This window comes from Cryptomeria japonica, chromosome 5, assembly GCF_030272615.1.
Source record: "Cryptomeria japonica chromosome 5, Sugi_1.0, whole genome shotgun sequence".
Lineage (NCBI taxonomy): Eukaryota > Viridiplantae > Streptophyta > Pinopsida > Cupressales > Cupressaceae > Cryptomeria > Cryptomeria japonica.
Window position 1 is genome coordinate 932,231,146 of NC_081409.1, and position 24,592 is coordinate 932,255,737.

Genomic DNA, 24,592 nt, shown 5'->3' on the forward strand with positions numbered 1-24,592 from the left:
TATTGAATTTATTTTGGCAAAAATTATTCAAATTGAGTAGGACTAAACTTACTCCTAGCACTAGCTGTCACCAACAAATTGATTGTAAAATAAAAATAATCAACAAATGGATAAAGTATACCTTCATAACTATGTTTCAAGGCATAAGAAGGCATCGATGAAATGGTCGCATTTATAGTCAATAAATGGATAAAGAATACCTTCATAACTATGTTTCAAGGCATAAGAAGGCATCGATGAAATGGTTGCATTTAGGTGAATGCTATTATAATTCCACCTATTAAAACTTACCTATTTTATGGCATTGTAAGATTATAAAGCTCCTAACTTCATTGATCCGTTGTTTGGTCAAGTGGAGCACTTAAGGCCAAGGATTTATTGCACAAGACATAATGAAATTTTTGAAAGACAACCTCCAACATGCTCAAAATCAATGGAAGTTGTATAAAAACTAGCACCGTACAAAGTGTGCATTTGAGGTATGAGACATAGTTTATTTGAGATTGCAACCTTACAAACAATCAAGTCTCAAGAAAAGTGGATCACGGAAATTGAAGCCATGTTCCTATGGCCCATTCAAATCTGCAAGAGAATCGAAGATGTGGCATATGAGTTGGCTACCAAAGAGTAAGATGTACAATGCCTTCCACATGTCTCACCTCAAAAAGGCATTTAAGACATAATGTTGTTCCCCTTTTTATGTTACCCTGAATGAGGAAGGGAAACCTATGTTGGTTCCAAAGGCAATAATTGATTATAGGAAGCATACTTTGAGGAAGATGACCATTAGGAAATACTTAGTGAAGTGTAAAAACTTATCAATGGAGTAATGCTACTTGGGAGAGTGAATAGATTTTACAACATACAGACTTGCAATTGCTTGGGGACAAACAATTATGGGGAGGGAGGACATTATTGTCCCCTTCTTGACCTTAGTCAGCAAACGTGACCATTAGTCTATTTTCAAGTTTATGTAGGCTAATTGGTATGTGTAAGAGAACTCTACAATTCTTGGAAAGCACGGATTCAATCTTTCTTGGTTTTTGTTGATGGATTGGAGCTTATTGGTGATATGGATTGCAATTACGCATTTTTAAGTATTATCGAACTTCTAGGAGGTTCTACAAACTCCTTGGAGAGCTCGTCTCTTTTTAGTGTCTCTAAGTTGGCACCAATTTTAACGCCAATGATGTATGACTTCAACGTTTATTTTATAGTCACATTGTGTTCCCCCTAAAGTGTATGCCTAAGGCACTAAAACCTGAGATGTCTAAATATTTTTAAAATTGTTTTGGGTGGAAAAGATATTATTTAAAGTTTCAAAATGGATTATTTTCCCCCAAAAGCTATGAAGCCTCTCATTTTCATTATGCAGAAAAGTACACATAAAACCTAAAGTTCTTCCAAAGATCGATTAAGAACGAAAACCCTACTTTGGTTACAAGAGTCACCATTGTATTCACAATGTTTGCAAATTCGAAGATTTAAAAAAGCCAATATTAAAAAAAAATGATATATTTTTGGTGTTTATATTTGGTGATTTTTCTGAGATTGTGTGGTGTTTTTGAAAGGTTTTTTCAGACCCTATTATTTCTAGTCGTACAGCTATGTTTCCAGTGATTCTCTAGCACGTCATACCTCATGTTTGGCATTGGAAATTTGTTGTAACGGGGTTAGATTTATTTGAAGACTGATCATATTGAATCCTACGTGTTGTGCGACCCTTTTGAAACCATTTTCCAAGTGATTATCTGCTGGTTTTAGTTTTTTAGGGAAGCTGTACAAATTCAACAGGTCATAGAAGGTGCTGTTAGCTTGGCGTGAGGATCATAGGTGGCAACGCTAGGTTTCCAGGTCTCTTTCCTCTACCAATGTTGGCGCCTAGTCTTTGTGGTCACTTGCAGGTGTTTTATGGTGCACAAATGTCTAAATTGAAAGTTGTGGATTTTGTAAGGCTGCCTTTAATGGTGAAAAAATGTCTAAATTGGAAGTTGTAAATTTTTTAAGGCTATCGTCCCTATTAGTCCAGCGCCTATACCAGTATTACAGAAATTCACTTTCAGACTTCTGTTTTTGGTGTTCCCTGATGGTTGGTAGCTGATTTGGACTAGCTGCGCAAGTAAGATGGGATTTCGATGTTTGGTAGCTGACCTGGCAAATTTAAGAGTTTTGAGAAGATACATTGCTGTTTGACCCTGCAATAGCTTGCAGCCATCTGTAACTCTGAATTTCCAGCTATAACAAACTCGCATGCTATCAATCATGCACATTACAAGGTATTCGTGCTGTGATTCATACGATTATCTTTTTCATGTAATGAAGTATCAACTTGTGTATTTATCTTTCAAGAAATTTGAAGAGCAGTTAAAGCACGTTGAAATCTATAGACCTTAATGACGGCAGTGTGTTCTATACTTGCAAATTTATATTGAGATTTATATTGCCAATAATTAAAAAATAGGGGGTGGTCATTGCATATAATTGGATTTTGAATTCTTTTATAAAGCAAATAATTCAGGCCCTTCAAATCTGGGAAAAATACCTACTCCAAAATGTTGATAAACTTCCCATATGTGACTAAGTTTCGCCATTTTTTGTTAATTCCTATAAACAAGTGCAAAATTCTATAAATTATGTAATTAGACATATTGAAATTTTACGAAAAATGCGTTAAGAAAAGCCAAATTGAATGAACAACATAACACCTATTCCTTGAGACAGCAAGCACATTATTTATAAGGAAAATTTATCTCATCTCTAGAATCAACTTAATCCATTTAAACGCCCCACAATCAAAAGCCAAATAACTCAATCAGATGAACCAAAAAAACTATAAAATTGACTCTCTAGAGTACCTGGAATGCAAGCTGCCCTAATCAACATAACTAGGATTTAAAAACGCAGCTTTATCATCTTAAAGGATCTTTTGCAACCTTTGAAGTTAGAGATACAGATCGCCAATTACATATAAGATTATCTTAGCCTCTATGGGTTTCCACAGTTTCACAGAAGTTCCTCCTTAAAAATATGTCCTGATTTTGTTTTCAAAAGTCTCTTTTTTGCCAGAGAGCAGTCCCTTTAAACTTTCTTTCAGTTATCTTAATTGGAATTGAGCAATCCAAATGGCTGAATTGCCAATTTCATTGAGATTTGTCCTTTTTCTGGGTAGACGTATATTGGTTTTCAAAATGATTTATATGGACAAAGTACATTTACTACCTGCTTTCATGGCAGACAAGAAAGTGGAGAGAAAACAATCATGATGAAGAAATATACTCTGTACAATCTTTTCAAAAGGGATCCCTTCTTTCTTATTTCCCACACAAATCTCTTGTACATAAGAGGGGCAGGTATGATGCATTTGTTCCAAAAAGTCCAAAATTGGTACCCGTGCGGTTCAATGGCCTGCTTTATAACCCCTCCATTCAGTTCGACTGTGTAAAATTCCAGTCTATGATGAATTTATCTTGGCATCTAGCTATAATAGGGCTTTGGTGAATAGAGGCTAGTACACTCATTGCATCTATGGATAAGAATAAATCAACAAACCATAATAAGTATGGTACCGATAAATAAAGGAAAAGTCCATTGGGTCAGTTCACGCCATTGGACCCAGTTTGCATTTATACAATGTGTCATTAACTTGTGCATGGACCTTACACAGCCACCACTGCTGGATTCTTGCCCGTCCCCCCACAAGAATCCTCTAGACATGAAGGTCTTTGATATGACTGAATGACTAGCATAGAGCAAACTATGATAACCTTACTTTTGAAAAATCAAACACTCATGCATCAAGCTAAATGGTAAATGGCCTGTGAAACTAATATATAGTGAATTCTAGTTAGCTGTCAACTTCTACTTCCGGCTTCAAAGCCATAGTTGAGCACGGAAAATATATAGTGAATTCATGTGAGCTTGTCGGTACTTCAAGCTTGAAAGCAAAGCCATAGTATAGTGCTGAAAATGTTTTCAAACGGGAGAACAAAAATTTAATAAGCCAAGAACAATACCCTAATTCGTATTGGATTTAATATATTGACACGAGTAGTCTGCTAAATCTCACTATAATAATAAATTCTCCCAAAAGCATCTTTGTATAAGGAATAGATGTATTCAAAGCAAACATACATCACATATCCCAACCTTCGCAAAATGTTCTGCAACTACCATCCAATCCTCCTGTGCAAAAGCCACACTACAAATTTAATGACCCCCGGGAGACAGATGAACATAAACTAGGAACTTCTGGGACCCGGTACACGTCGCTCTCCCTGCATAGAATCTCTTTGTCCCCTTGGCCGTTGATTGTTATTGTCTCTCGGTCCAAAATCTCGACGTTCACCCTGCATGTTGTCTTGTCCTTCTGCTCTCTGCCTGTCATACCTTGGCCTGTCATTAAATCTCTGTTTGGGTCTCTCATTGGAAGGCTTGGGGGGATTTGGATCAGGTGTTATTACCCCATTGTCATATCTATCACCTGATTACAAGTCACTTATATCAGTAGAAATCCAAAAATACTTCCCCTACAATTTTGTTTTCAGTTGCTGAAATAATATACAATTATAAGATTAGCCATTCCATCCAAAACTCTGTTCTTAAAGACAAATTATGTAAAAAATTAAAACCTGGGTCTCAAGGTAAACATTCTCTACTTAACATTCCCTTCAACAAACAAGACTCCCTAGCCGTGTTGGTAAACCATGTGATAGACTCATACCTGCAAATATTCCAAGTTCAGGGTCACCATAGCCATCTGGAAGCACCCAATTAACAAGAGGTTGATCTGTAAAAAATACAGAAGTCCTTATTAATATTTGGGAATTTTTATGGATATTAAAAGCAGAAATACAATTTTTCAAATAAAAGAAATGGACATTTAACTGGAAATATTAATACCCTTGAGTTTCTCTGATGTAGCTTCGTCAATCTTGCATTGGAATCCAGTATACGTGGTTGTACTCAAGGCATATATTTTCTTTTTAGCCTCCTCGACACTGTAGGACAGACAGATTAACATCTGTAGCTGGAGAAAGGATTTATGTAGTAAGGCAGAGAAACATAGAAAAGCTAATTTATTCTTAACAATATGACCTAGATTCAAATCCTTTAAGCTGCTCACAACCTTACAGAAAGCATTCAAAAGTGATGCATATTTAAAAAGCTCAAAAGAATCGTACAAGAATATACTATGTCCAAGGATAGCCTGTAATCACATGTAAAATTAAAAAATTAAAAAGCTAATTTAACATATTAGAATATGGTTTATTCCTTGATTCCCCACATATACTGAAACTGGATCTCATCGTTTTAGGCCTGTGTTGGCGGCAATATTGTACATGGAAATAAAACTAGTTAATTAAGTTGTAATTGTGTTGGTTAGTTGGCAGCCGAGGGGTGGTAGTTGTGGTACGATGGTTGGCGCTCGCACCCCCTCGGCATCTTTATATACTTCGGAATGTAACTTGTAAAGGGACGAATTATGAATGGAATAAAACATCTGATATATTGCATCTGATATCTATGGCATTGTTATTCTGCGTTATCTATGTGCTTTAAGTTATTCACCAGAGAGGGCAAACATTTGGCGCCGTTGCCTAGACGTACTCGGGAACGGAAAACGCGGATGGCACACAAACACGATGGGCCTACCCGTCGATGAGATGAACCTAGAGGCCAACGACGCGCAAACGGAACAATCGTCGTGGGACACAGAGCGTGATGGCAAGAGGCAAAGGGGAAATTGAACCCTGTAATAATCCCGGCACAATGTTGAGATAAATTGTGGCCGAAAAGAAAAATAATAAAAGTTTTTTTTTGTGTACATGGCGTGTGCTTGCTATGTACGGAAGTGATTTATGCCCAATATATTAAATAAAGATAGAAAAAAAAAAACCAAAAACGGACGAGTGGGAGGTCGCGCAGAGGGCCTTGATTCTGGAGCAGCAAGTAGAACGAAGGTGTAGGCTAAGGCAGCTTGCCAAGGGACGACCGGCCGAGGGGTTGCTTGAAGGGAACCCAGGAGGTGTCACGGAGGTTGCGGAGGCAGAGATAGACGGAGAGAAGTACACTCTCTACACTGTCGTAGGGTTGCCCGAAGGGAACCCAGGAGTCACGGAGGGTGCCGAAGGCGACCTCTATAGTTCGCCTGAATACCACCACCGTAGGGTAAGAAGTCGCGAAGATTTGGTGGAACAAACAAGGCGAAATCTAAACTTGATCGACGCTACCAGAGACCTACTAAAGAATTTGTCCATTTCGGAGGACAACCGGAGGGAGACGACCGAAGGTGACGGTACGGCCGACGGTGCCGAGGGAGCACAAGGGTACCGTACGAGAGGCAAATTGTTTGGTTCGGGGTCAACAACCTTCTCCGAAGGACCCACGAGTAGAGGGTCAGGTACAAGAGGCGGAGGTGGAGGATCACCAGGTACAAGCACACAAGGCACCAGAGGAGCGAGACCGAGCGGTGGGATGGCCAGTAAACAGAAGTTGCCGAAGTTCAACGGCGAGGGGAAGGAAGATCCCGTCCGCCATTGTCGAACGTGCAAAACCATATGGTCAGCGAATGGTGTTACTGACCAAAACGAATGGGTAACGCAGTTCCCAGCCACGTTACGTGGAGTTGCCATAGATTGGTACTCCGATGTGGACAAGCAAAAAGTGGCCACGTGGGCCAACCTACAGAAGGAATTCACGGAGGAGTTTTGATTGCTCCGTGATGACAATGAAATTGTAACAGAGATATACAGTACCAAACAAGGTACCAAGGAGACAATACGGGCATACAACAGGAGGCTGAAGGAATTGCTAGGTAAAATAGAAAGCCAACCAGCAGAGGGATCGAAGAAACGATGGTTCGTTTAAGGATTGAAATCCTCCCTACGAAAAAAGATGAAAATTGTACCCCCGACGTCATATGACGACGCCTATAATAGGGCGATGGACCTAGAGAGCGAATACAAAACGTCAAAGAAGAAGAAAAGTAATAAATATTCATCTGACGATGATGAAGACTCTGACGGGGAAAGCAGCAGCAGTGGCGAATCGAGTAAAAAGGTGCACGCTCTCCAAAAGGACATGGAACGAATGCTGAAAGAATTCAAAGCCATGAAGGGGAGTACAAGTAAGACTGAAGAAAACAACGTGTAGTGTACCGACTATAGGAGTGACGAACACACCAAGGGGTCCTGCCCCAAGAAGGCTTTCTGCGACATTTGTCAGATTGCGGGACATTTGACAAAGGAATGTCCCTACAATATGAAAACCAAGAGCCAACAAGTTCTCTTCACGCAAGAGCAACCGACCGTTGGAACTTCGCAAACCAACACAACGGCATCATCTGGAGGTTACCGAGACAACAGACGCGGTGGCAGAAGGAATAGCAACAATAACAATAACGGAAGCCGTATCCAGTATGACACCAAGGGCCGGCCAATTATCCAATGTAGGGCCTGTAATCAGTGGGGGCACTTCGCCCGTGATTGCACGAAGGAAGCCACCCCTCAGTACCTCTGTCGATGGTGTGGGCCAGGCGACCATGAGGACGCAAATTGCCCACAGGCAGGGGTTAATCTCCTCAACATTGAGAAGGCTGAGAAGACTGGTGAGAAAGAAGTACTGGCAATCACCCGCGCCCAAACAAAAAAAGCCACTTATCCCGACCCCTATACGAAGAAGGAGAGATTACGGGAGGCAAAGGCCAATATTGAACGTGAGATGACGACCGAACGACGGGACAACGAGGTGGCGAGTACATCATCCCGTACGGAAGCGGAAAATAACATCATTGGGCAAGTACTGCAGATGGAAGTACCTATAAGGGTAAAGGACCTTCTAGAAACAATGCCACAGTTAAGAACCGCCATTTTTAATTCCATACAAACCACTGTGCAGGCACCTTTGCGTGCCACACGAGCGGAAGTTCCGGTTAGCCCCTCGGCTGACCCAATGTTGTTGGCCTTAAATAGTGGTCGGCATCCTACTGTAGTAGAGATGGGAATTCTCGGGGCTATCCTCAAAGACACCATCGTGGATGGAGGTTCGGGGGTGAATGTATTGTCAGAGGATACGTGGAAGAAGCTGGGGAAGCCAAAACTATGGCCACCCACGTTCAACTTGATAGGTGCAGACCAACACGGCATCAAGCCACTCGGCACCCTGATGGCACAACCGGTCACCATCGGCACGCAACCTTTCATACTAGAATTTGTGGTAATCCCACTCAAGAAGAAGGGGTACGACGCCATCTTAGGCAGAGGGTGGTTGGTTACAGCAAAGGTGAACCACGACTGGAAAAAGAACACCCTTTCTATGGAGAAAGGGGGGCGGAAGTACACCATTGATCTGAGGAACCAGGTTGTTGACGAGGAACTGACATCATCTTCGGAATCGAAGGGTGAAGGAAAAGGCTACCCGAGGGACGAAGGACGAGGCTACAGGGAGCCCAACGATGAAGGGATTCTCAAACTAGGAGAATGCTCCGAGGATGAGACAGGGTCATTGAACGGGCTCTTCCACTGGCAAATGGAGGATTATGAAATGTTCCAGAGCTACAGGCTCGAAGTAGAGGAACCAGAGCAAGTAACAAAGGAGGTGTACCTGCCAAAATAGATAGAATATTGGAAGGGAGACGCCCCAAACCTCGGTGACGTAGATAATCCGAAGATCAATTGTGTCGGCAATGACTGGAACCCTGTGTGGAAGGCCGCAACTTTCAAAATCTTTATTATTCTTCTTCTTCTTATGTACGGGAAGGAGGCCGTCGTCCTTGTAGAATTTGTGGTTCCAGGTCTTCGGATGGCCATTGAAAATAGACTTGCCACCAACAAGTCCAAATTGAAACCCTACTACGCGAAACACGCAGGGGACCAGAGAGGCCGGAAGGGCACCCGAGAGCCCAGAGGGGGACCCGAGAGGATGGAAGGGGACTCGAGAGGCCAGGCAGGTGACTTGAGAGGCACAGGACCACAGCGAGAGACCCTCCAGCGAGGCAAACCGAAAAAAGGCGATCCCGGAGGCACGAAACCCGAGCCAAATCTGGACAATTAAAAAAAATAACTCGTACGCCAAGTGACCGTACGACATGGGGGGGAAAAAAAAAAATAAGTCGTGGGGCCAGCGGTGGGACCACCGAAGGTGGAACCACCGTGCGGTGGTCACACTGACGGTGGAACCACCGTGCGGTGGTCACACCGGCGGTGGATGCCACCGTGCAGTGGACACCCACACGCCGCACTTAAAACAAACCCTCGCACCTCGCAGCCCACTCAAGGAAAAAGAAGGAGAAGGAAACCCCGCACCACACCAAAAAAAAACGGACGAAGAGAAAAAAGAAAAAAAGGAGAGACGCGCATAGCAACGCACAAACAAACACAGTCGAACGGTGGAGGGGTGTTGACCGCACGGGAAGGTGGTCGTACGATTGGAGGTGTCACTGCTGTTGTTGACCATACGGGGAGGTTGTATGGCCGGGGTGCCATCGAGGGCATTACAGTGGACAAAAAAAAAACGACGACGACGACGACTAGAGTGGAGCCAGGACGCTGAAAATATTAGAGTGGAGAAGAAGGGTTTTTGCATCTTAAAATATCACATATATGATGTGCGCCATGGACTTTCGTGTGGTTCTGAAGGTTGTAAATTGGTGTTGACGACAGGGGCGCTGCCCCTCGACCCCACTGGGGCGCTGCCCCCAGACCCCAGTTTATTTTTGAGCTACAGTACACTTGTTGGAGTTGGATGGAGGGCATTGGAGATGTCACGGGAAGTGTTGTGGTTGTTCGTACTGTGAGAAAGAAGCCTGCAGCTAAGCATTGGCGGGGAAGCCATAAGCCGTAGAGGGAGACGGATTTGGAGGTTGGGAACAAATAGAGTTTGAGGGAAGGCATTGCAGGTCCGCGCAGTTGTATGACACCAGGGAGTTATTCAGTTCAGTTGTTAGCCTTTGGGGAGTGTGATGGAAGATTTGATATGTCTCCTAGCCTTTGTGCCAACGGGTTGTGGCCACCTCCAGGCAGGAATGGTACGCTTTGAGGAACTTGGAGTATGTCTCGGTTGGACGTGAGGTTGCCTTGGTGGATGCAGAGAGGGCTCGAGAGGAGCTGACCACCAAGTTGGAGGCAGTACTAGCGTGAGACATAGCCCAACGTACCCAGGAATTGGATGCCGAGAGGGCAGCGTGGGTGGCTATCGAGGACAAATTGGCTAGGGAGACAGTATCATTTGAGTAGTAGTTGGTGGAGGTTGAGACTGAAAAGCATGTTTTGCAGACAAGTTTGGTTTAGGCACAGGGGGATTGTGATGTCAAAGGAAGCACTAATGGTGAAATCCGCACTTGAGCATAGGATGGTAGCAGAAAAGGGTTTTTAAGCGAGGACGCAACAGGTATATAAGTTCCGGGCTCGACTGGCGTCAGCAGTTTTGTTTAATGTCATCTCTATTTTGTGTTAAGTCGTCCGGAGACGACTTCTTTTCTTTTGGGAGGGATGATGTTGGCGGCAATATTGTACACGGAAATAAAACTAGTTAATTAAGTTGTAATTGTGTTGGTTAGTTGGCAGCCGAGGGGTGGTAGTTGCGGTGCGACGGTTGGCGCTCGCACCCCCTCGGCATCTTTATATACTTCGGAATGTAACTTGTAAAGGAACGAATTATGAATGGAATAAAACATCTGATATATTGCATCTAATATCTATGGCATTGTTATTCTGCGCGAGGGCAAACAGCCTGGGTATTGTTCTCTTTTTATTAACTCATCATGTGTGGACCCATGAGCCCATTTCTTTATTTTTCCAATGGGCTGGAGAAATAATTTCAATGATATCATGATTGGGAAAATAGGCACAAAAACAAATAAATATTATAATATTTAATTTTTAACATATCTAGATATGTACTGCCAATTTCCATGAAGGGAGGCTATCACATTCTTCATTTAATTATGACAGAGCATTATGAGAGATTAACAAGTTGACTTTTAAGTGGCACTAATTTTGAGGTGGAATCTTCGCTTGAATAGCATTGGTGATTCTAAGAATTAAGATGACTAATGAGGGCATTAGGATTTGGGCCTCCTTGGTGCTAAAAATTGAGGTGTTTGGCCATCAAGATACTCTGTTTTTTCCTCATATTTTACTGGCATAGTATTCAGCTATTGATCTATGGAAGAAAATCCTTTAATCTAGAAATTAGAGGACGAAACCCCCTTGGTTTTTTGTGGGCGGTCTCATCCAAGGATTGCATTTGTGCTGAAGGTATTCCCTTTCTTTTGGCAAGTTGATTTGTGGATTGGAACAGCAATATACAACAAAACATGAGATCAGATCCCAAGAATCACTTATATGTTTTGCATATTTTTGCAGGTTATTTGCATGCAGTTACATGATATGCGGGGAACTTGAATGTTATTATTCATTGATGTAATCCAGCATATTTTGTCAATATGAATACAGCTATAGCGTGGTGAAAGTTGTGAACAATTTATAAACAAAAATTTAGAGGGCATTTCAGTTGTGTATCGAATCTATTTTCATGCCAGCCTATGAATCATAGAAAGAAAAGAAAGAAAAATGACAGGAGATGAAAGAGCGGAAGTATTTCGAGATACCTTGACAAGAATTTGAAGGGGGCAAGAAAGAATGGCAAAGCTAATGGCACAAATATTGCACCTTTGAAGTACATGCAAAATCTAAATCAACTAAAACATTTCAGAAAAAGGTAAGTTCAGCTTCACATGGCCAATCAATGGTTAGTCAAACAAGTCTCCTTCAAAAATCTGCTAAGCCCATGTTTATACAGAGAAATGAACATTAGATACTGAGACAATTACTTCAAGGGAGTTAGACACATTTTTTATTGAGTATCAAAGAAATTAGTATACTTTAAGGCTATCACGCCTTTTGTCAACTATTTGGAGATACTCAGAAAGAAGTTTCAGGGAGTTATGGCCCATAGTAGCAACAAGAATCATGAAAGGAGCAATTTTCCATCTCAGCCTGAAGCACCTAACTAGTGGACAATAAAAAGATAATTTTCAGAAAGGATGATTTAATTCATACCATTTGGGAGCTACACCTCAGCACTTGACTTGTACATGCAAGCAACCTAGCCATACCCACAAGGGGCAATTCTGAGAAGGTGGATTGACTAACCTTCCAAAGTCAGACATGACATAAGTCACCAAGCATGGCCCCGTACCTCCTTGATGGAAATCCTGCCAAAAACATTTAATGCACCCTTGTGGCTCCACAAAAGAAAGTGCACAAGTCACCAAAACTGTCGGAGCATTAAAAGCCTTGAGTGTCGATCACGCCATCCCAAAGTGTCGCCAGTCGGAAGGAAGTTCGGAGACTTTGGAAGCTCGGACTCTCGAAGTGAGGAAGACAAGGGAAGGAGCAAGGAACTTCAAAACCTCGGAGTTCCGGAGTTCCGAAGAACTTCAAAAGGCTAAGGAAAGAACTTCGAAACCTCGGGGTTTCGGAGTTCCGGAGGAACTAGAGAGAGAAGGCAAAAGGGGAAGGAACTTCAGAACCTCAGGGTTCCGGAGTTCCGGAGGGGAAGCGAGGAAGAGGACTTTGGAACCTCGAAGTTCCAGAGTTCCGAAGAAAAGAAGGAAGAAGGGCTAGGAGGGAACTTCGAAACCTCGGGGTTCTGAAGTTCCGGGGAAGGCAAGGGTGTTAATGCATGATAGCTTCGGTAAGATAAATGATTGAATGAGATATAAATTAAGTCTCTCATTCAATAATTTATCATATCGATAACTATGATAAAACCTTCAAGCAATTAATTCCTCTTTGATAGCCATTCTACATTTGCATATAAATAACCTATTCAATTCGATCAAACCCTTAGCATTGATAATCATACTATATCTTTTGTTTATGTTCATCGATTACTAAATCTTGCATTCCGATTTGTATCAATTAACATAATTGATAATAAATAAATGATTAATCAAAACACCGATTAATATCAGGTTGTATATGCTTCAATATATCGGGTGGCATGATAAAGGTTACTGATAACTATCGGTTGTTAAGCCTACACAGATAGTTATCGACTGTTAAGGCTAACCACATGCCGATAACTATCAGCTATTACTATTGTGCAAGCACTGATAGTCATCGGTTGTTAAAGTATTTACACACCGATTGACATTAACAATGAGCATGCATTTGCTTGGTATTAACAAAGAGGCATGATCAAGTAATGTCTTGATCGGTCACCACATGCCGATAACTATCAGCTGTTAGTATTGTGCAAGCACCGATAGTCATCGGTTGTTAAAGTATTTACACACCAATTGACATTAACAATGAGCATGCATTTGCTTGGTATTAACAAAGAGGCATGATCAAGTAATGTCTTGATCGGTCATGACCGATGAAGGCATTGCTTGATCGTACCCCATTTGTTATATACTTATATTGAATGGCATTCGTGAGATAGGACATAGAAAACAACAAATGCTCCTCTCACTTGCCACAAACAAGAAGATAGTCAGATTCATATATTAGTTCAGTAATATATATAACAAGATCATTTTAAATAGAATATAACTTGCATATTGAATGTAAATTGAACATCATTTACAAAGGGAAGGGAACTTCAGAACCTCGAGGTTCCGGAGAACTGCGCAAAGGAACTTCAGAACCTCGGGGTTCCGAAGGGTTCCGGAGAAGGGGCTAAGCTAGGGAAGGGAACTTCAAAACCTCGGGGTTCCGGAGTTCCGAAGAAGGGAAGGGGAAGGGAGAAGAACTTTGGAACCTCGAGGTTCCGGAGTTCCAGAGAAACTGGAGAAAAGCTAAGGGAAGGAAGGGAACTTCGGAACCTCGGGGTTCCGGAGCAGGAAAGAAAGCGGCTAAGGCAAAGAACTTCGGAACCTCGGGGTTCCAGAGTTCTGGGGGAAGAGAAAAAGAGGGCCTAGGAACTTTCGACAAGGCTGTTGATTTTGTAACTAGGTGAGAAAATAAATAGGATTCGGATTGCCCTAAGGCATCATCCGAATCCTTATAGGGCAGGGCCCTATCTATTGTATCTAATTTGTAAATCAAATAGGGCTGGCCCCCCTTATATATCCTCCACGCCAAACATAAAGAAACTCACGTTTCATTATAGGGCCGACCCTATATTGAAATGTACTAAGTTAAAGCTCCAAACGTGTGGATCTATTCACATCGTTGTTATATGCAAAATGAGTTTAGCACCCAAGGATAAATGGGCCGACCTAAAGATAAGTAAGAAGATGAACCTCCTATATATTTCAACTACTTGCAAGGTTAAAAGGACATACAACACAGAGTGAATACATTCTCCCTCTGCAGTGATCAGCGAATGTCATCTACAGTCAGCGAATATATATCCTACGGACAGCGAATGCACTTCTATGCATAGCAAACTCATTACAAGGTTAGCGAACCTTGTTCTAGGGTCAACGAACCTGAACCAAGGTGCAGCGAATCACCTTCAGAGACAGCGAACTTCCTTGTGGCAGCAAACAAGTGTATTACAGATAAGTTCTTTCATGATTGTGTATGCCCTAGTTTGAAGACACAATACCACTGTGCATAGCCTGCTGGTTCTAAATGCTTCAAGTGTTGAAGCCGAATTGTACTATCTGATTATTGCTTAATCAGATCTAAGGATCTGTTGTTGCTGGGTTTTTCCTCCTAGAGGGAGGTTTTCCCAGGGTACTTGTGTCTTTGTGTTCATTTTGCTTATCTCTATTTATCTGCAAACAACTAATTAGGAGCTAATTCTGATTTCTGGGTTCTTATATTAATCTGAAAGGCTAATTTCAACATGGTATCAGAGCTCTAGGTTCGTATAGAGGTTGTGATCAGATTTGTGCTCCTATCTAACCTGCTGTTCAAAAGTTTAGTCCTCATGGCTTCTTATATTAGGGCTGAAGATAGGTTGGAAGGTCACACAAACTACTCATCTTGGAAGGTCAAGATAATGATGGCATTGAATGATCTTGTTGAACATGTTAGCAAGAATGCTAAGGAACCTGAGGATGAAAGTGAGAAAGAAGCTTGGAAGAAGGACTTCCAAGCTCAAAGGATAATAATAGACTCCATCAAAAATCACTTGGTGCCATCCATCTCCTTGAAGAAGACTGCTAAGGAGATGTTCACCACATTGGAAAAGATGTACGAAGTCAACAATACCAGCTACATACTTGCTTTAAGGAATCAGCTCTCTTACATCAAATTAGAGAAAGAAGAACCTGTTGCTGCTTACTTCATGAGAATCTCTGAGCTAAGAGATCAGCTTGCTACAGTTGGGAAGGGCGTTGAAGACGGTGACTTATCTATGACTGCCCTAAATGGTCTTCCTCCCTCTTGGGAACCGTTTGTTCAAGGAATCAGTGCCACATTTGAGCTTCCTAAGTTTGATCAGTTAATGGGAGATTGCATTCAAGAAGAGTCTCGGCTGGCTGCAAAAGGAAAGATTAAGAACCCTACGATGAGCAACATGTCCTCTTGGCTAAAAAGGAAGGCAACCATTGGAAGAAGAATGATCTCAAGAGAAATAGAGATTTCAGATCTGCTACCCCTCATTCAAGGAAGAGACCAAGAGACCTATCTCACATCCGATGCTTCCGATGCAACAAGCTTGGCCACTTTGCAAGGGACTGTCAAACTCAGATCGAGCAAGAAGATGCAAACATAAATGAAGTATCAGATCGTGAAGATTTCCTCCTTTGATCTATTGGTTCGTTAATCTATCCGTAAGTTAAAATTCTGATCTTGTTGTTTTATTTCAGTAATAATGTATTAGGAAACTAATCCTTGCAGTTGATTTATTGGCTTACAAGCATGATCCATGAAGGCCCACTTCAGCCATTGCCTTCAGATCTAGATTTGAGAGTCTACTCTAACTTTCTCTTTATTAAGGATACAAATTTGATGAACTCTATTTAGATTTAGGCTTGAAACTTGTTGTGGACAGGCTTTTAGAGGGAGCCTCATGTTTTCTTGATTTTGCTGAGTTCTAATCATTGTGTTTCAGATAATGAAATTAATATGTCTAAATGAATTACTTGATTATTGCAAAATGTTTATTTTTGATGATACTAACCATGATACACTGGGTGTATCACTCACCCTCTGCGGAGTGCAAGGTGGCAGTCCTCTCTCACCCTCTGCGGAGTGCAAGGTGAGTCCACCCTCCGCGGAGTGCAAGGTGGCAGTTCTTTCCACCCTCTGCGGAGTGCAAGGTGGCAGTTCTTTCCACCCTCTGCGGAGTGCAAGGTGGCAGTTATTTCTCACCCTCTGCGGAGTGCAAGGTGAGTTCACCCCCTGCAGTGTGCAAGGTGACAAATTGTCCTTCTCTGGGAGAAGTTTATGTATCCTCTGCGGTTGTGCATGATTTATGTTATATGGTTATGTATTTCTGTGAGTATTAATTATTGTAGGTGTGCATATGGAAAGGTCTCTTTCATCCTCTGTGGATGTGCATGATGAAAGATAATGGTGTTATATGCAGGAAAATGTGAAGTTATGAAGCGTTGACTTCTTCCTCTGCTAGCATTGCTAGAGAAGATCATGTAAAGGTTCATTGTAACGTAAATTGCGTGATCAAATCACGAATTGTGTAACTATTAGGGCTGGGCCCTAATCCTAAAACTTGTAAATGTTCATACCATGGATTTGTCCATGTGAATTTGGTTATGTATTTATTTTCTTCCCTAGTTAAGAGGGAGTGTTGATTTTGTAACTAGGTGAGAAAATAAATAGGATTCGGATTGCCCTAAGGCATCATCTGAATCCTTATAGGGCAGGGCCCTATCTATTGTATCTAATTTGTAAATCAAATAGGGCTGGCCCCCCTTATATATCCTCCACACCAAACATAAAGAAACTCACATTTCATTATAGGGCCGACCCTATATTGAAATGTACTAAGTTAAAGCTCCAAACGTGTGGATCTATTCACATCGTTGTTATATGCAAAATGAGTTTAGCGCCCAAGGATAAATGGGCCGACCTAAAGATAAGTAAGAAGATGAACCTCCTATATATTTCAACTACTTGCAAGGTTAAAAGGACATACAACACAGAGTGAATACATTCTCCCTCTGCAGTGATCAGCGAATGTCATCTACAGTCAGCGAATATATATCCTAAGGACAGCGAATGCACTTCTATGCATAGCAAACTCATTACAAGGTTAGCGAACCTTGTTCTAGGGTCAGCGAACCTGAACCAAGGTGCAGCGAATCACCTTTAGAGACAGCGAACTTCCTTGTGGCAGCAAACAAGTGTATTACAGATAAGTTCTTTCATGATTGTGTATGCCCTAGTTTGAAGACACAATACCACTGTGCATAGCCTGCTGGTTCTAAATGCTTCAAGTGTTGAAGCTGAATTGTACTATCTGATTATTGCTTAATCAGATCTAAGGATCTGTTGTTGCTGGGTTTTTCCTCCTAGAGGGAGGTTTTCCCAGGGTACTTGTGTCTTTGTGTTCATTTTGCTTATCTCTATTTATCTGCAAACAACTAATTAGGAGCTAATTCTGATTTCTGGGTTCTTATATTAATCTGAAAGCTAATTTCAACAAAGGCAACACTTAATACCATGATTCCATTGCTTCTATCCTTGATCAACTGGGGTAGCGTTGGTCAATGGAACATATCTTTGATCGGTTCTTACTGATTAACCAAAGGTGTCATAAAATGACAACAGTAACCTTGGACGAAGAGGTCAGAAGATTGATTTCAGCTTTAGAGGGAGCTTGTGGAAGCCTTACATTTCAGCTTCAGAGGGAGCTTGGCATTTCAGCTTCAAAGGGAGCTTGTCATTTCAGTTTCAGAGAGACCCTGACATTTCAGCTTCAGAGGGAGCCACGTCATCATGAAAATTTGGTTGATGCATTTTTCTCTGTGATGGAGAAATTTGAGGTGAAAGCTGTTGCTAACGAGTTCTTCTCTGTGAGGGAGAAGTTCGAGGTGAAATCCCTTGTTAATGAGTTCTTCTCTGCGAGAGAAGTTCGAGGTGAAATCCCTTGGTTAACGAGTTCTTCTCTAAGAGAGAAGTTCGAGGTGAAATCCATTGTTCCACCCTCTGGGAGTAGCTATGGTGGATCCACCCTCTGGGAGTAGCCATAGTGGAAGTCATGTGTGTGACTTCATGACTTTATTTTCTGTTTTTCTGATTCACCCTCTAGGAGTAGCCATGGTGAATATTGTTATGCTGAGATAACATTTTTTATTTGAAAAAATCTGTGATGAGATTTTTTTATTTTATTTTTTGTTGACATTCTTTCGGTTGCAGCTATGTGTACTTGTCATGTGATGACATTTTGAAGATCTCTCTCTTGCTAAGAGGGAGTGTTGAAGATTTATAGCTGCGATAGAGATCTAAGATAATATCTAACTCCTCTCCAACGTGGAGTCTCTTCACTTTCTTGTCAGTGACTCTTCCTCTCCACCATGGAGTCTCTTCACTTCTCTGCCGGTGACTCTTCATGTCTATATGGCTGACGGTGTAGTTGTGGCTGTCGGTGACTCTTCATGTCCATATGGCTGTCGGTGAAGATGTAACTGTTGGTGTCTTTTCTTCTTCCTTTGTGGTGTCTCTTCACTTGCAATTCCGATTCTTTATATTCATTGCTCTTCTTCGGCAGATGGATAGATATATATTGCTGGCTTCTCTCGTTTGTCTGTAGCAAGTTGAGAATATTGTGTATGTAGTCTGTCAGATCAGATATATTATATGTTTTCTGTGTTCTGAATTTTCAGACTTATGAAGGTTTATAGAATGTATAAGAGATGTATCATTTGACTTCATTGTCAAGATTGATTTGTGGAGAATCAAACTTATCTTATTGAGATTGATAGTAATCTGAAACTATCAACAGTTGTATTCATTTTCAGAGATATAATAAAGTTCATTTTTGAGTGGGCTGGGTTTTTCACCCTCAAGTGTAGGGTTTTCCCAGGATAAATTCTGTGTATTTTGTTTCAGATTTCTGTGTTGCTAAAACATTAACATCATTAACTTCGTGTGCATGATAAGGACATGCACAAGGCAACCTTCATGTGTCATTGTGGACATCATGAGTTCCTATCCATGCCATTTGGGCTAAAAAAATGTTCCAAGTACTTTCCAATCAGCTATAAATCAGGTATTCAGTGACCAATTGAGAAAATTTGTTTTGGTATTTTTTTATGATATATTGATCTACTATAAAACTTGGAAGATAGGTCACATAAAACCTAGTTCTAGTCCATTTGCATCATCAATGGTGCTTGTAAAGAAAAAGATGGTACAGTAAGGGTGTGCATAGATTAGAAGGCCTTGAACAAGAAGACAATCAAAAACAAATATCCCATACCCAAGAGTTCCTATTCATGCCATTTGGGCTAAAATATGCTCCAAGTACTTTCCAATCAGCTATAAATCAAGTACTTAGTGTCCAATTGAGGAAATTTGTTTTGGTATTTTTTTTATGATATATTGATCTAATATAAAACTTGGAAGATAGGTCACATAAAACCTAGTTCTAGTCTATTTGCATCATCAATGGTGCTTGTAAAGAAAAAGATGGTACAGTAAGTGTAATGTCCCCTACTTGGGAATGCCCTAATTTAGCCCTAAATCTCAATTTCCAAATGAACAAGAGCTGGTTAGGGATACCTTTTACCCAGTTGATGCCCTGCAACAGGTTAGAAACCATTTACAACAATAATTCACTAAGCAGATCATCTTAATTAGTGATCATTACACATATAGCAGAAATATCAATTTAAACATAAGATATCTTAAGTATGTTTGAGAAAGCTCAACCACAGGAGAGCTGGGTCAAGTTGACCTAGATAGGGTGTCTCGGATCCTCTACCCTAGGCCCAAGAGCGGATATACCATCCCTCTTGGCCTCATGTGGCCTGTGCCATCCATATGAGGTGGTGTACCCAGTGAGGTGTCCCACAACCATTCCCCCTCATCTTGCCATCCATATGAGGCGGTGTACACAGTGAGGTGTCCCACAACCATTCTCCCTCATCTTGCCATCCATTTCCCACTTCCTGTGACTGGACTTTCTTGGTGTGTTGATTCACCATGATAGAGGGATGAGGTTATTCACAACAAGGTGCCCTGGAAGCCCATCTCTTCTAAAAGCCCAAAGGCAGTACCCTGTGTACCTCCTTGGCATCATGGGACCATCTGATCACCGCCATGAGGTGGCGTACCTAGAAGAGTACCCCATCACTGTACCCCTCTTGCAATCCCTCATTTCCTCTGCCATGGCTGACTTCAATAAACATTCAGAACATATGAAGAATTCCAGTATTATGCATACATTCTACATATAATAAATAAACAACAGCAAAACATTAATAAGATACAATTAATATTCACTGTGATATATAGCAGTCATAAACAACAGTGTATTGTTAATCGATAGTATGCAAAGATATATGTATATCATTTATTATGTTATGTACAGGAAATTCATACCAAACTGTAGTATTGAGTCGAACTGCTGTGTATTCAATATCTCATAAAATGCCAAGTCTGATTCCTTTGATGCTAAGTAAATACTTCTTTCGGTCTTGATTTGCTTACATCAGATTCAATACTTATTCCTATTCCTTTTCTGGATGCCCATCCTTTTTTATCAATCAGTATTAAATACCCCACCTTATTCCATTATGGAGGGTCATGCCCTTTCCCATGGTCACATCTCTTTTAAACGGTGGAATCCCTTACAGTTGACCAGTACCTTATGCTTAATTAATCCTCTGTTTTTGTCTCTTGTAATCGCAGCCTTCTTTCCTTAATATTTGCGATTAGGATATATACAGGACTTTGCCTAGGAATTGGCAGTGGGTTGGCTTAGCATTGGATTTATATTTTATTTCATTGTAAATTACGTAATACAAAAAGGGAGTTGGCCAATACTAATGATCACTGTTAACTATCATAATAGTCGGCCAATCAAAGGGGGAAATTTCCTTATGTGGTGATCTTCAGAGAAAATGGCGAAGTCTTATAAATAAGGCCATTTTCTGAATTCTATTATTAAATCTTTTAAAGATGGGGTAGATGTACCATGGCAGGGACATGACAGTAAGGATGTGCATAGATTAAAAAGCCTTGAACAAGAAGACAATAAAAAACAAACATCCCATTCCAAAGATGATGAATTTATTGATGAATTGCATAGAGTTGTATACTTGATGAAATTCGACTTGAGATCCAACTACCATCAAATTCGTATGCTTGATGAGGACATGCATAAGACAACCTTCAAGGGTTGTTATGGACACACTAAGTTCCTCGTCATGCAATTTGGGCTAACAAATGCTCCAACTACTTTCTAATCAACAATTATGAATCAAGTATTAAATGCCTCATTGAGAAAATTTATTTTGGTATTCTTTGATAATATATAGATTTGTAGTAGAATTTGGGAATATCACTTAGTTATTTAATGTTTGAAAATTAAAATGTGGCTTATGTATATTCATATTTAAATGTTTTGAATTATTAGGGCAAAATATGTGCATTTGGAAATTAAAAAGTAATATTTGATTATTTTCAAAAAGGAAAATGAGTTGGGTTTCAAAAAGGATAAATTGGTTCATTTTTTACTTACTCTATTTTGGAAGAAATGTTAGGGAAGAAAAACCATGTTTTGCTTGGATTTTCATTATTGGATTGTGAAGACATTTGTGGATGGATTGGAGTCAAATCGGTGGCATTGGGATAGGAATGGGATGATGTTCTTGCTGCTGTGTGTACTTCTGCTTTCATCTTGATCTTGTGTGTGTGAAGAGCTTGAGATTTGAATTTTGAGCTAAAATTGAAACATTCTAACTAGAGATTTCTTGAGAAATTTAAGATTTTTTATGGACTTTCCACAAACAGAATTGAATCACCAATTTATGAGAAATTCAAACCATAAGCAATTTCAACTGAGACTTCCTTTATTAGTGTGGAATTCACTTTACATGAAAGACTCTGAAGTTCTGATAGATATTAGTATTTATTACTGTTTGCAAAAGAGAATATAAACAAAAAGCAGGCCACATACGAGATCACACTCCATTAAAACTAACCCAAAGTTTCTTCATAAATCGCCTTGCAATGATGATCTGGTTGCATGCATGCTTGTCTGATATAGACTGCAATTTCTCCTTCAGTGCTGCGAATTATTTATCTGGGGTTGGCGTGAGGCTTTAGTCCCTGGTTGGTGCCATAAGCTTTAATTGTATGCTTCAGATTGCCCCAGTAATAACCCAAATCCCCTTCCACGTGATATTTGCCTTAAGAATATTGCATCAGCTGTAAATCTGGGCCCTCTGTTTGCTGTGACTACTACTGATTCTCCTGGGTTGGTGTCCAGAAGAGATACTTCACAGGGTTTGCGTCCTGGGAGGTATTTTCTTAAGTAACTTGCAGAGAAGAGAATTTGATCAGCAAAAGAATGAAAAATCATTCTCATTGACCTCCTTTATAAGCCTCAAAAAGCTGCAACTTCCTCCAAGGTCTTATGACTTAGGCAACTTAAACAATATTATTTGTCTCTAATTAATTTTAAATGCCCATCATGTCCACATCGCCTAGAATAAATAACGTTGTAACTTAAAATGGCCCCTTTATTAAACATAATGAATAATTAAAATATATTAGCTCTAAACTTCAGCTTTTTGGGCTCATTTTTCAATTATTTATTTATTCTCAATATTCCTTTATTACATTCGTTCTAACCTACAGGAATAAAAATAGGGGACATTACAAAAATTGAGGTAGGAATTTCATCTATCCTCCATTTCTCTACTTTATTGTTTCTAATTGCTTGCTAATAGTTTACTAATACATTAGAGAAGACATTTCCTTTATTCAGAGTTTTCAATGTGATGAATTAATGTAGTTTGTTTTGAGAAATTTTATCAAATTTTCAAAAATACATTGTTAATATGCCCAATTTTCCGTAGAATGGTTGAATTGTGAATTTTATGTTAGAAATGGGGTGTTGGGCACCTTAGAACCAAAAGGGTATCTTGTAACGTCCCTTTTTTTAGTTTTCTGAAATAGGATATTTTAAAAAATATTTTTTTGTTTTAAGATCTCTACGATTGTGGAAGACTAGATTTTGGGTGAAATGCTACAGGCTTGTAACTTATACTAATCGCAGAGTTGCAGTCAATGTAATAAAAGGCATGAATAGAAATGGAACTATTGGAGGTGATTGTGTGTTTTTGTTATCTATCTTGACGGTTTTGTATTGCCATGGTTGTTTTATCTGATCAGATTACTCAAAAAATAAAGGACAGCTTGCTTTATATTCATTTGGACTTGAGGTAAATGTGATTGTGCCTCTTTTCCCTTATGCTGTTTGAACTGCTTTAATATAGGGGTTAAGTTGCAGAAAACAGGAATTCATAGATGTTCAGAATGGCATGTTAGAGAGGCTCTAGGAGCATCAAAAAAGTCACAGGTGCATGCTGCGTACGCCTAGTAAGTTGTTTTAGACTTGTAGAATTTTCTATCCAGTGTATGTATTTGTATAAATACAAAAATTAAAAATATATATCTATTGCTAGAATTTTTTCTGGGTTTTGTTTATCTATGCATTTAGTTTAGATCTTTACACACATCAAAATGTACGAGTGACACACCCCATCAAGCATGTGGCATACCAAATGAATAAGGCAAGGCATAACTGATTTTTTTAGAAGAGATGCCAGTCCGTCAAACAATTTAAGCCGAATGAGCCCTGCAAAGAGAATAGAACAATCAAAAGTGGGTATAGAAAAAAGTACCTTCCAAGAACGGCAGCAAGGGTTTTGACATAGGTGTCAATCATTTCCTCCCGGGTGGGCTTTGGTTCCTTTGGAAAATCTAGTGTAATGAGCCAGTGCTTGCAGTCCTTCAGCTCTTTCCATGACCTGCAACGAGCTAACAGATGTCGCGATGCAGGGCACTGCTTTCCAAACCCAACTAGCTCGCTGTGCCCAAACAGGTGCGATTTTGTTGATAATGACGAAGAAAGAACTGCACCAGAAGAATTTCCCAATGCAGTTGAAGAAGATGAAGTTGCAAAGGCTCTTACTAAGCTCAGCATACGACGAAGGCGAAGGGATGGGAGAGCCATTGATGATGATTCAAGACCTGTACAATCCCTAACCTGTTAATGCTTGTTAGGGTTTAAGAAGTAAAGGCTTTAACTTGGAAAAACGTAGTTGCTCAATCATCTTATGAATTTCCCACATATAAAGCTTTCCATCGACAAGGTCTCCGCCTTTTTGAAAGAGAAAGGCTGGGGTCCCATGAGAGGGGAGCTTCATCTTTTAATCTTTTAAGGAGCACAAATTTATTAGAGTATATTGGAATCTTTTTAAAAATAGTTTTATAAGTTCTGAGTTTAAATTTATAGGCAATGGTTATTTTGCATATAAAATAGTATCTCATCAAAAATATAAATGTGTATAACATAATTGTTTTTCAACAGATTTTTTGTATTTTTACAGCATTGAGAAGGCAGATTAAGAGGATCAAATCAATAGAAATCATGTAAAAATCTATTGTGATTCGCAAATTTTGTGTTTTTGATCAAATGTTGTTTTGTATGAAGC

General features: G+C 40.2%; 1 protein-coding gene across 1 annotated transcript; it reads right to left on the bottom strand.

Moving 5' to 3' along the window:
- Nucleotides 1-3,882: 3,882 nt before the first annotated feature.
- On the bottom strand, nucleotides 3,883-24,278 carry LOC131035769 (multiple organellar RNA editing factor 9, chloroplastic). The gene is made up of 4 exons (XM_057967511.2): nucleotides 23,780-24,278; nucleotides 4,900-4,997; nucleotides 4,721-4,786; nucleotides 3,883-4,480 (listed from the first exon to the last, which is right to left on the bottom strand). The coding sequence occupies exons 1-4, from the start codon at nucleotides 24,109-24,111 to the stop codon at nucleotides 4,239-4,241; spliced, it is 738 nt and encodes a 245-aa protein (XP_057823494.2). The 5' UTR covers nucleotides 24,112-24,278; the 3' UTR covers nucleotides 3,883-4,238.
- Nucleotides 24,279-24,592: the final 314 nt, after the last annotated feature.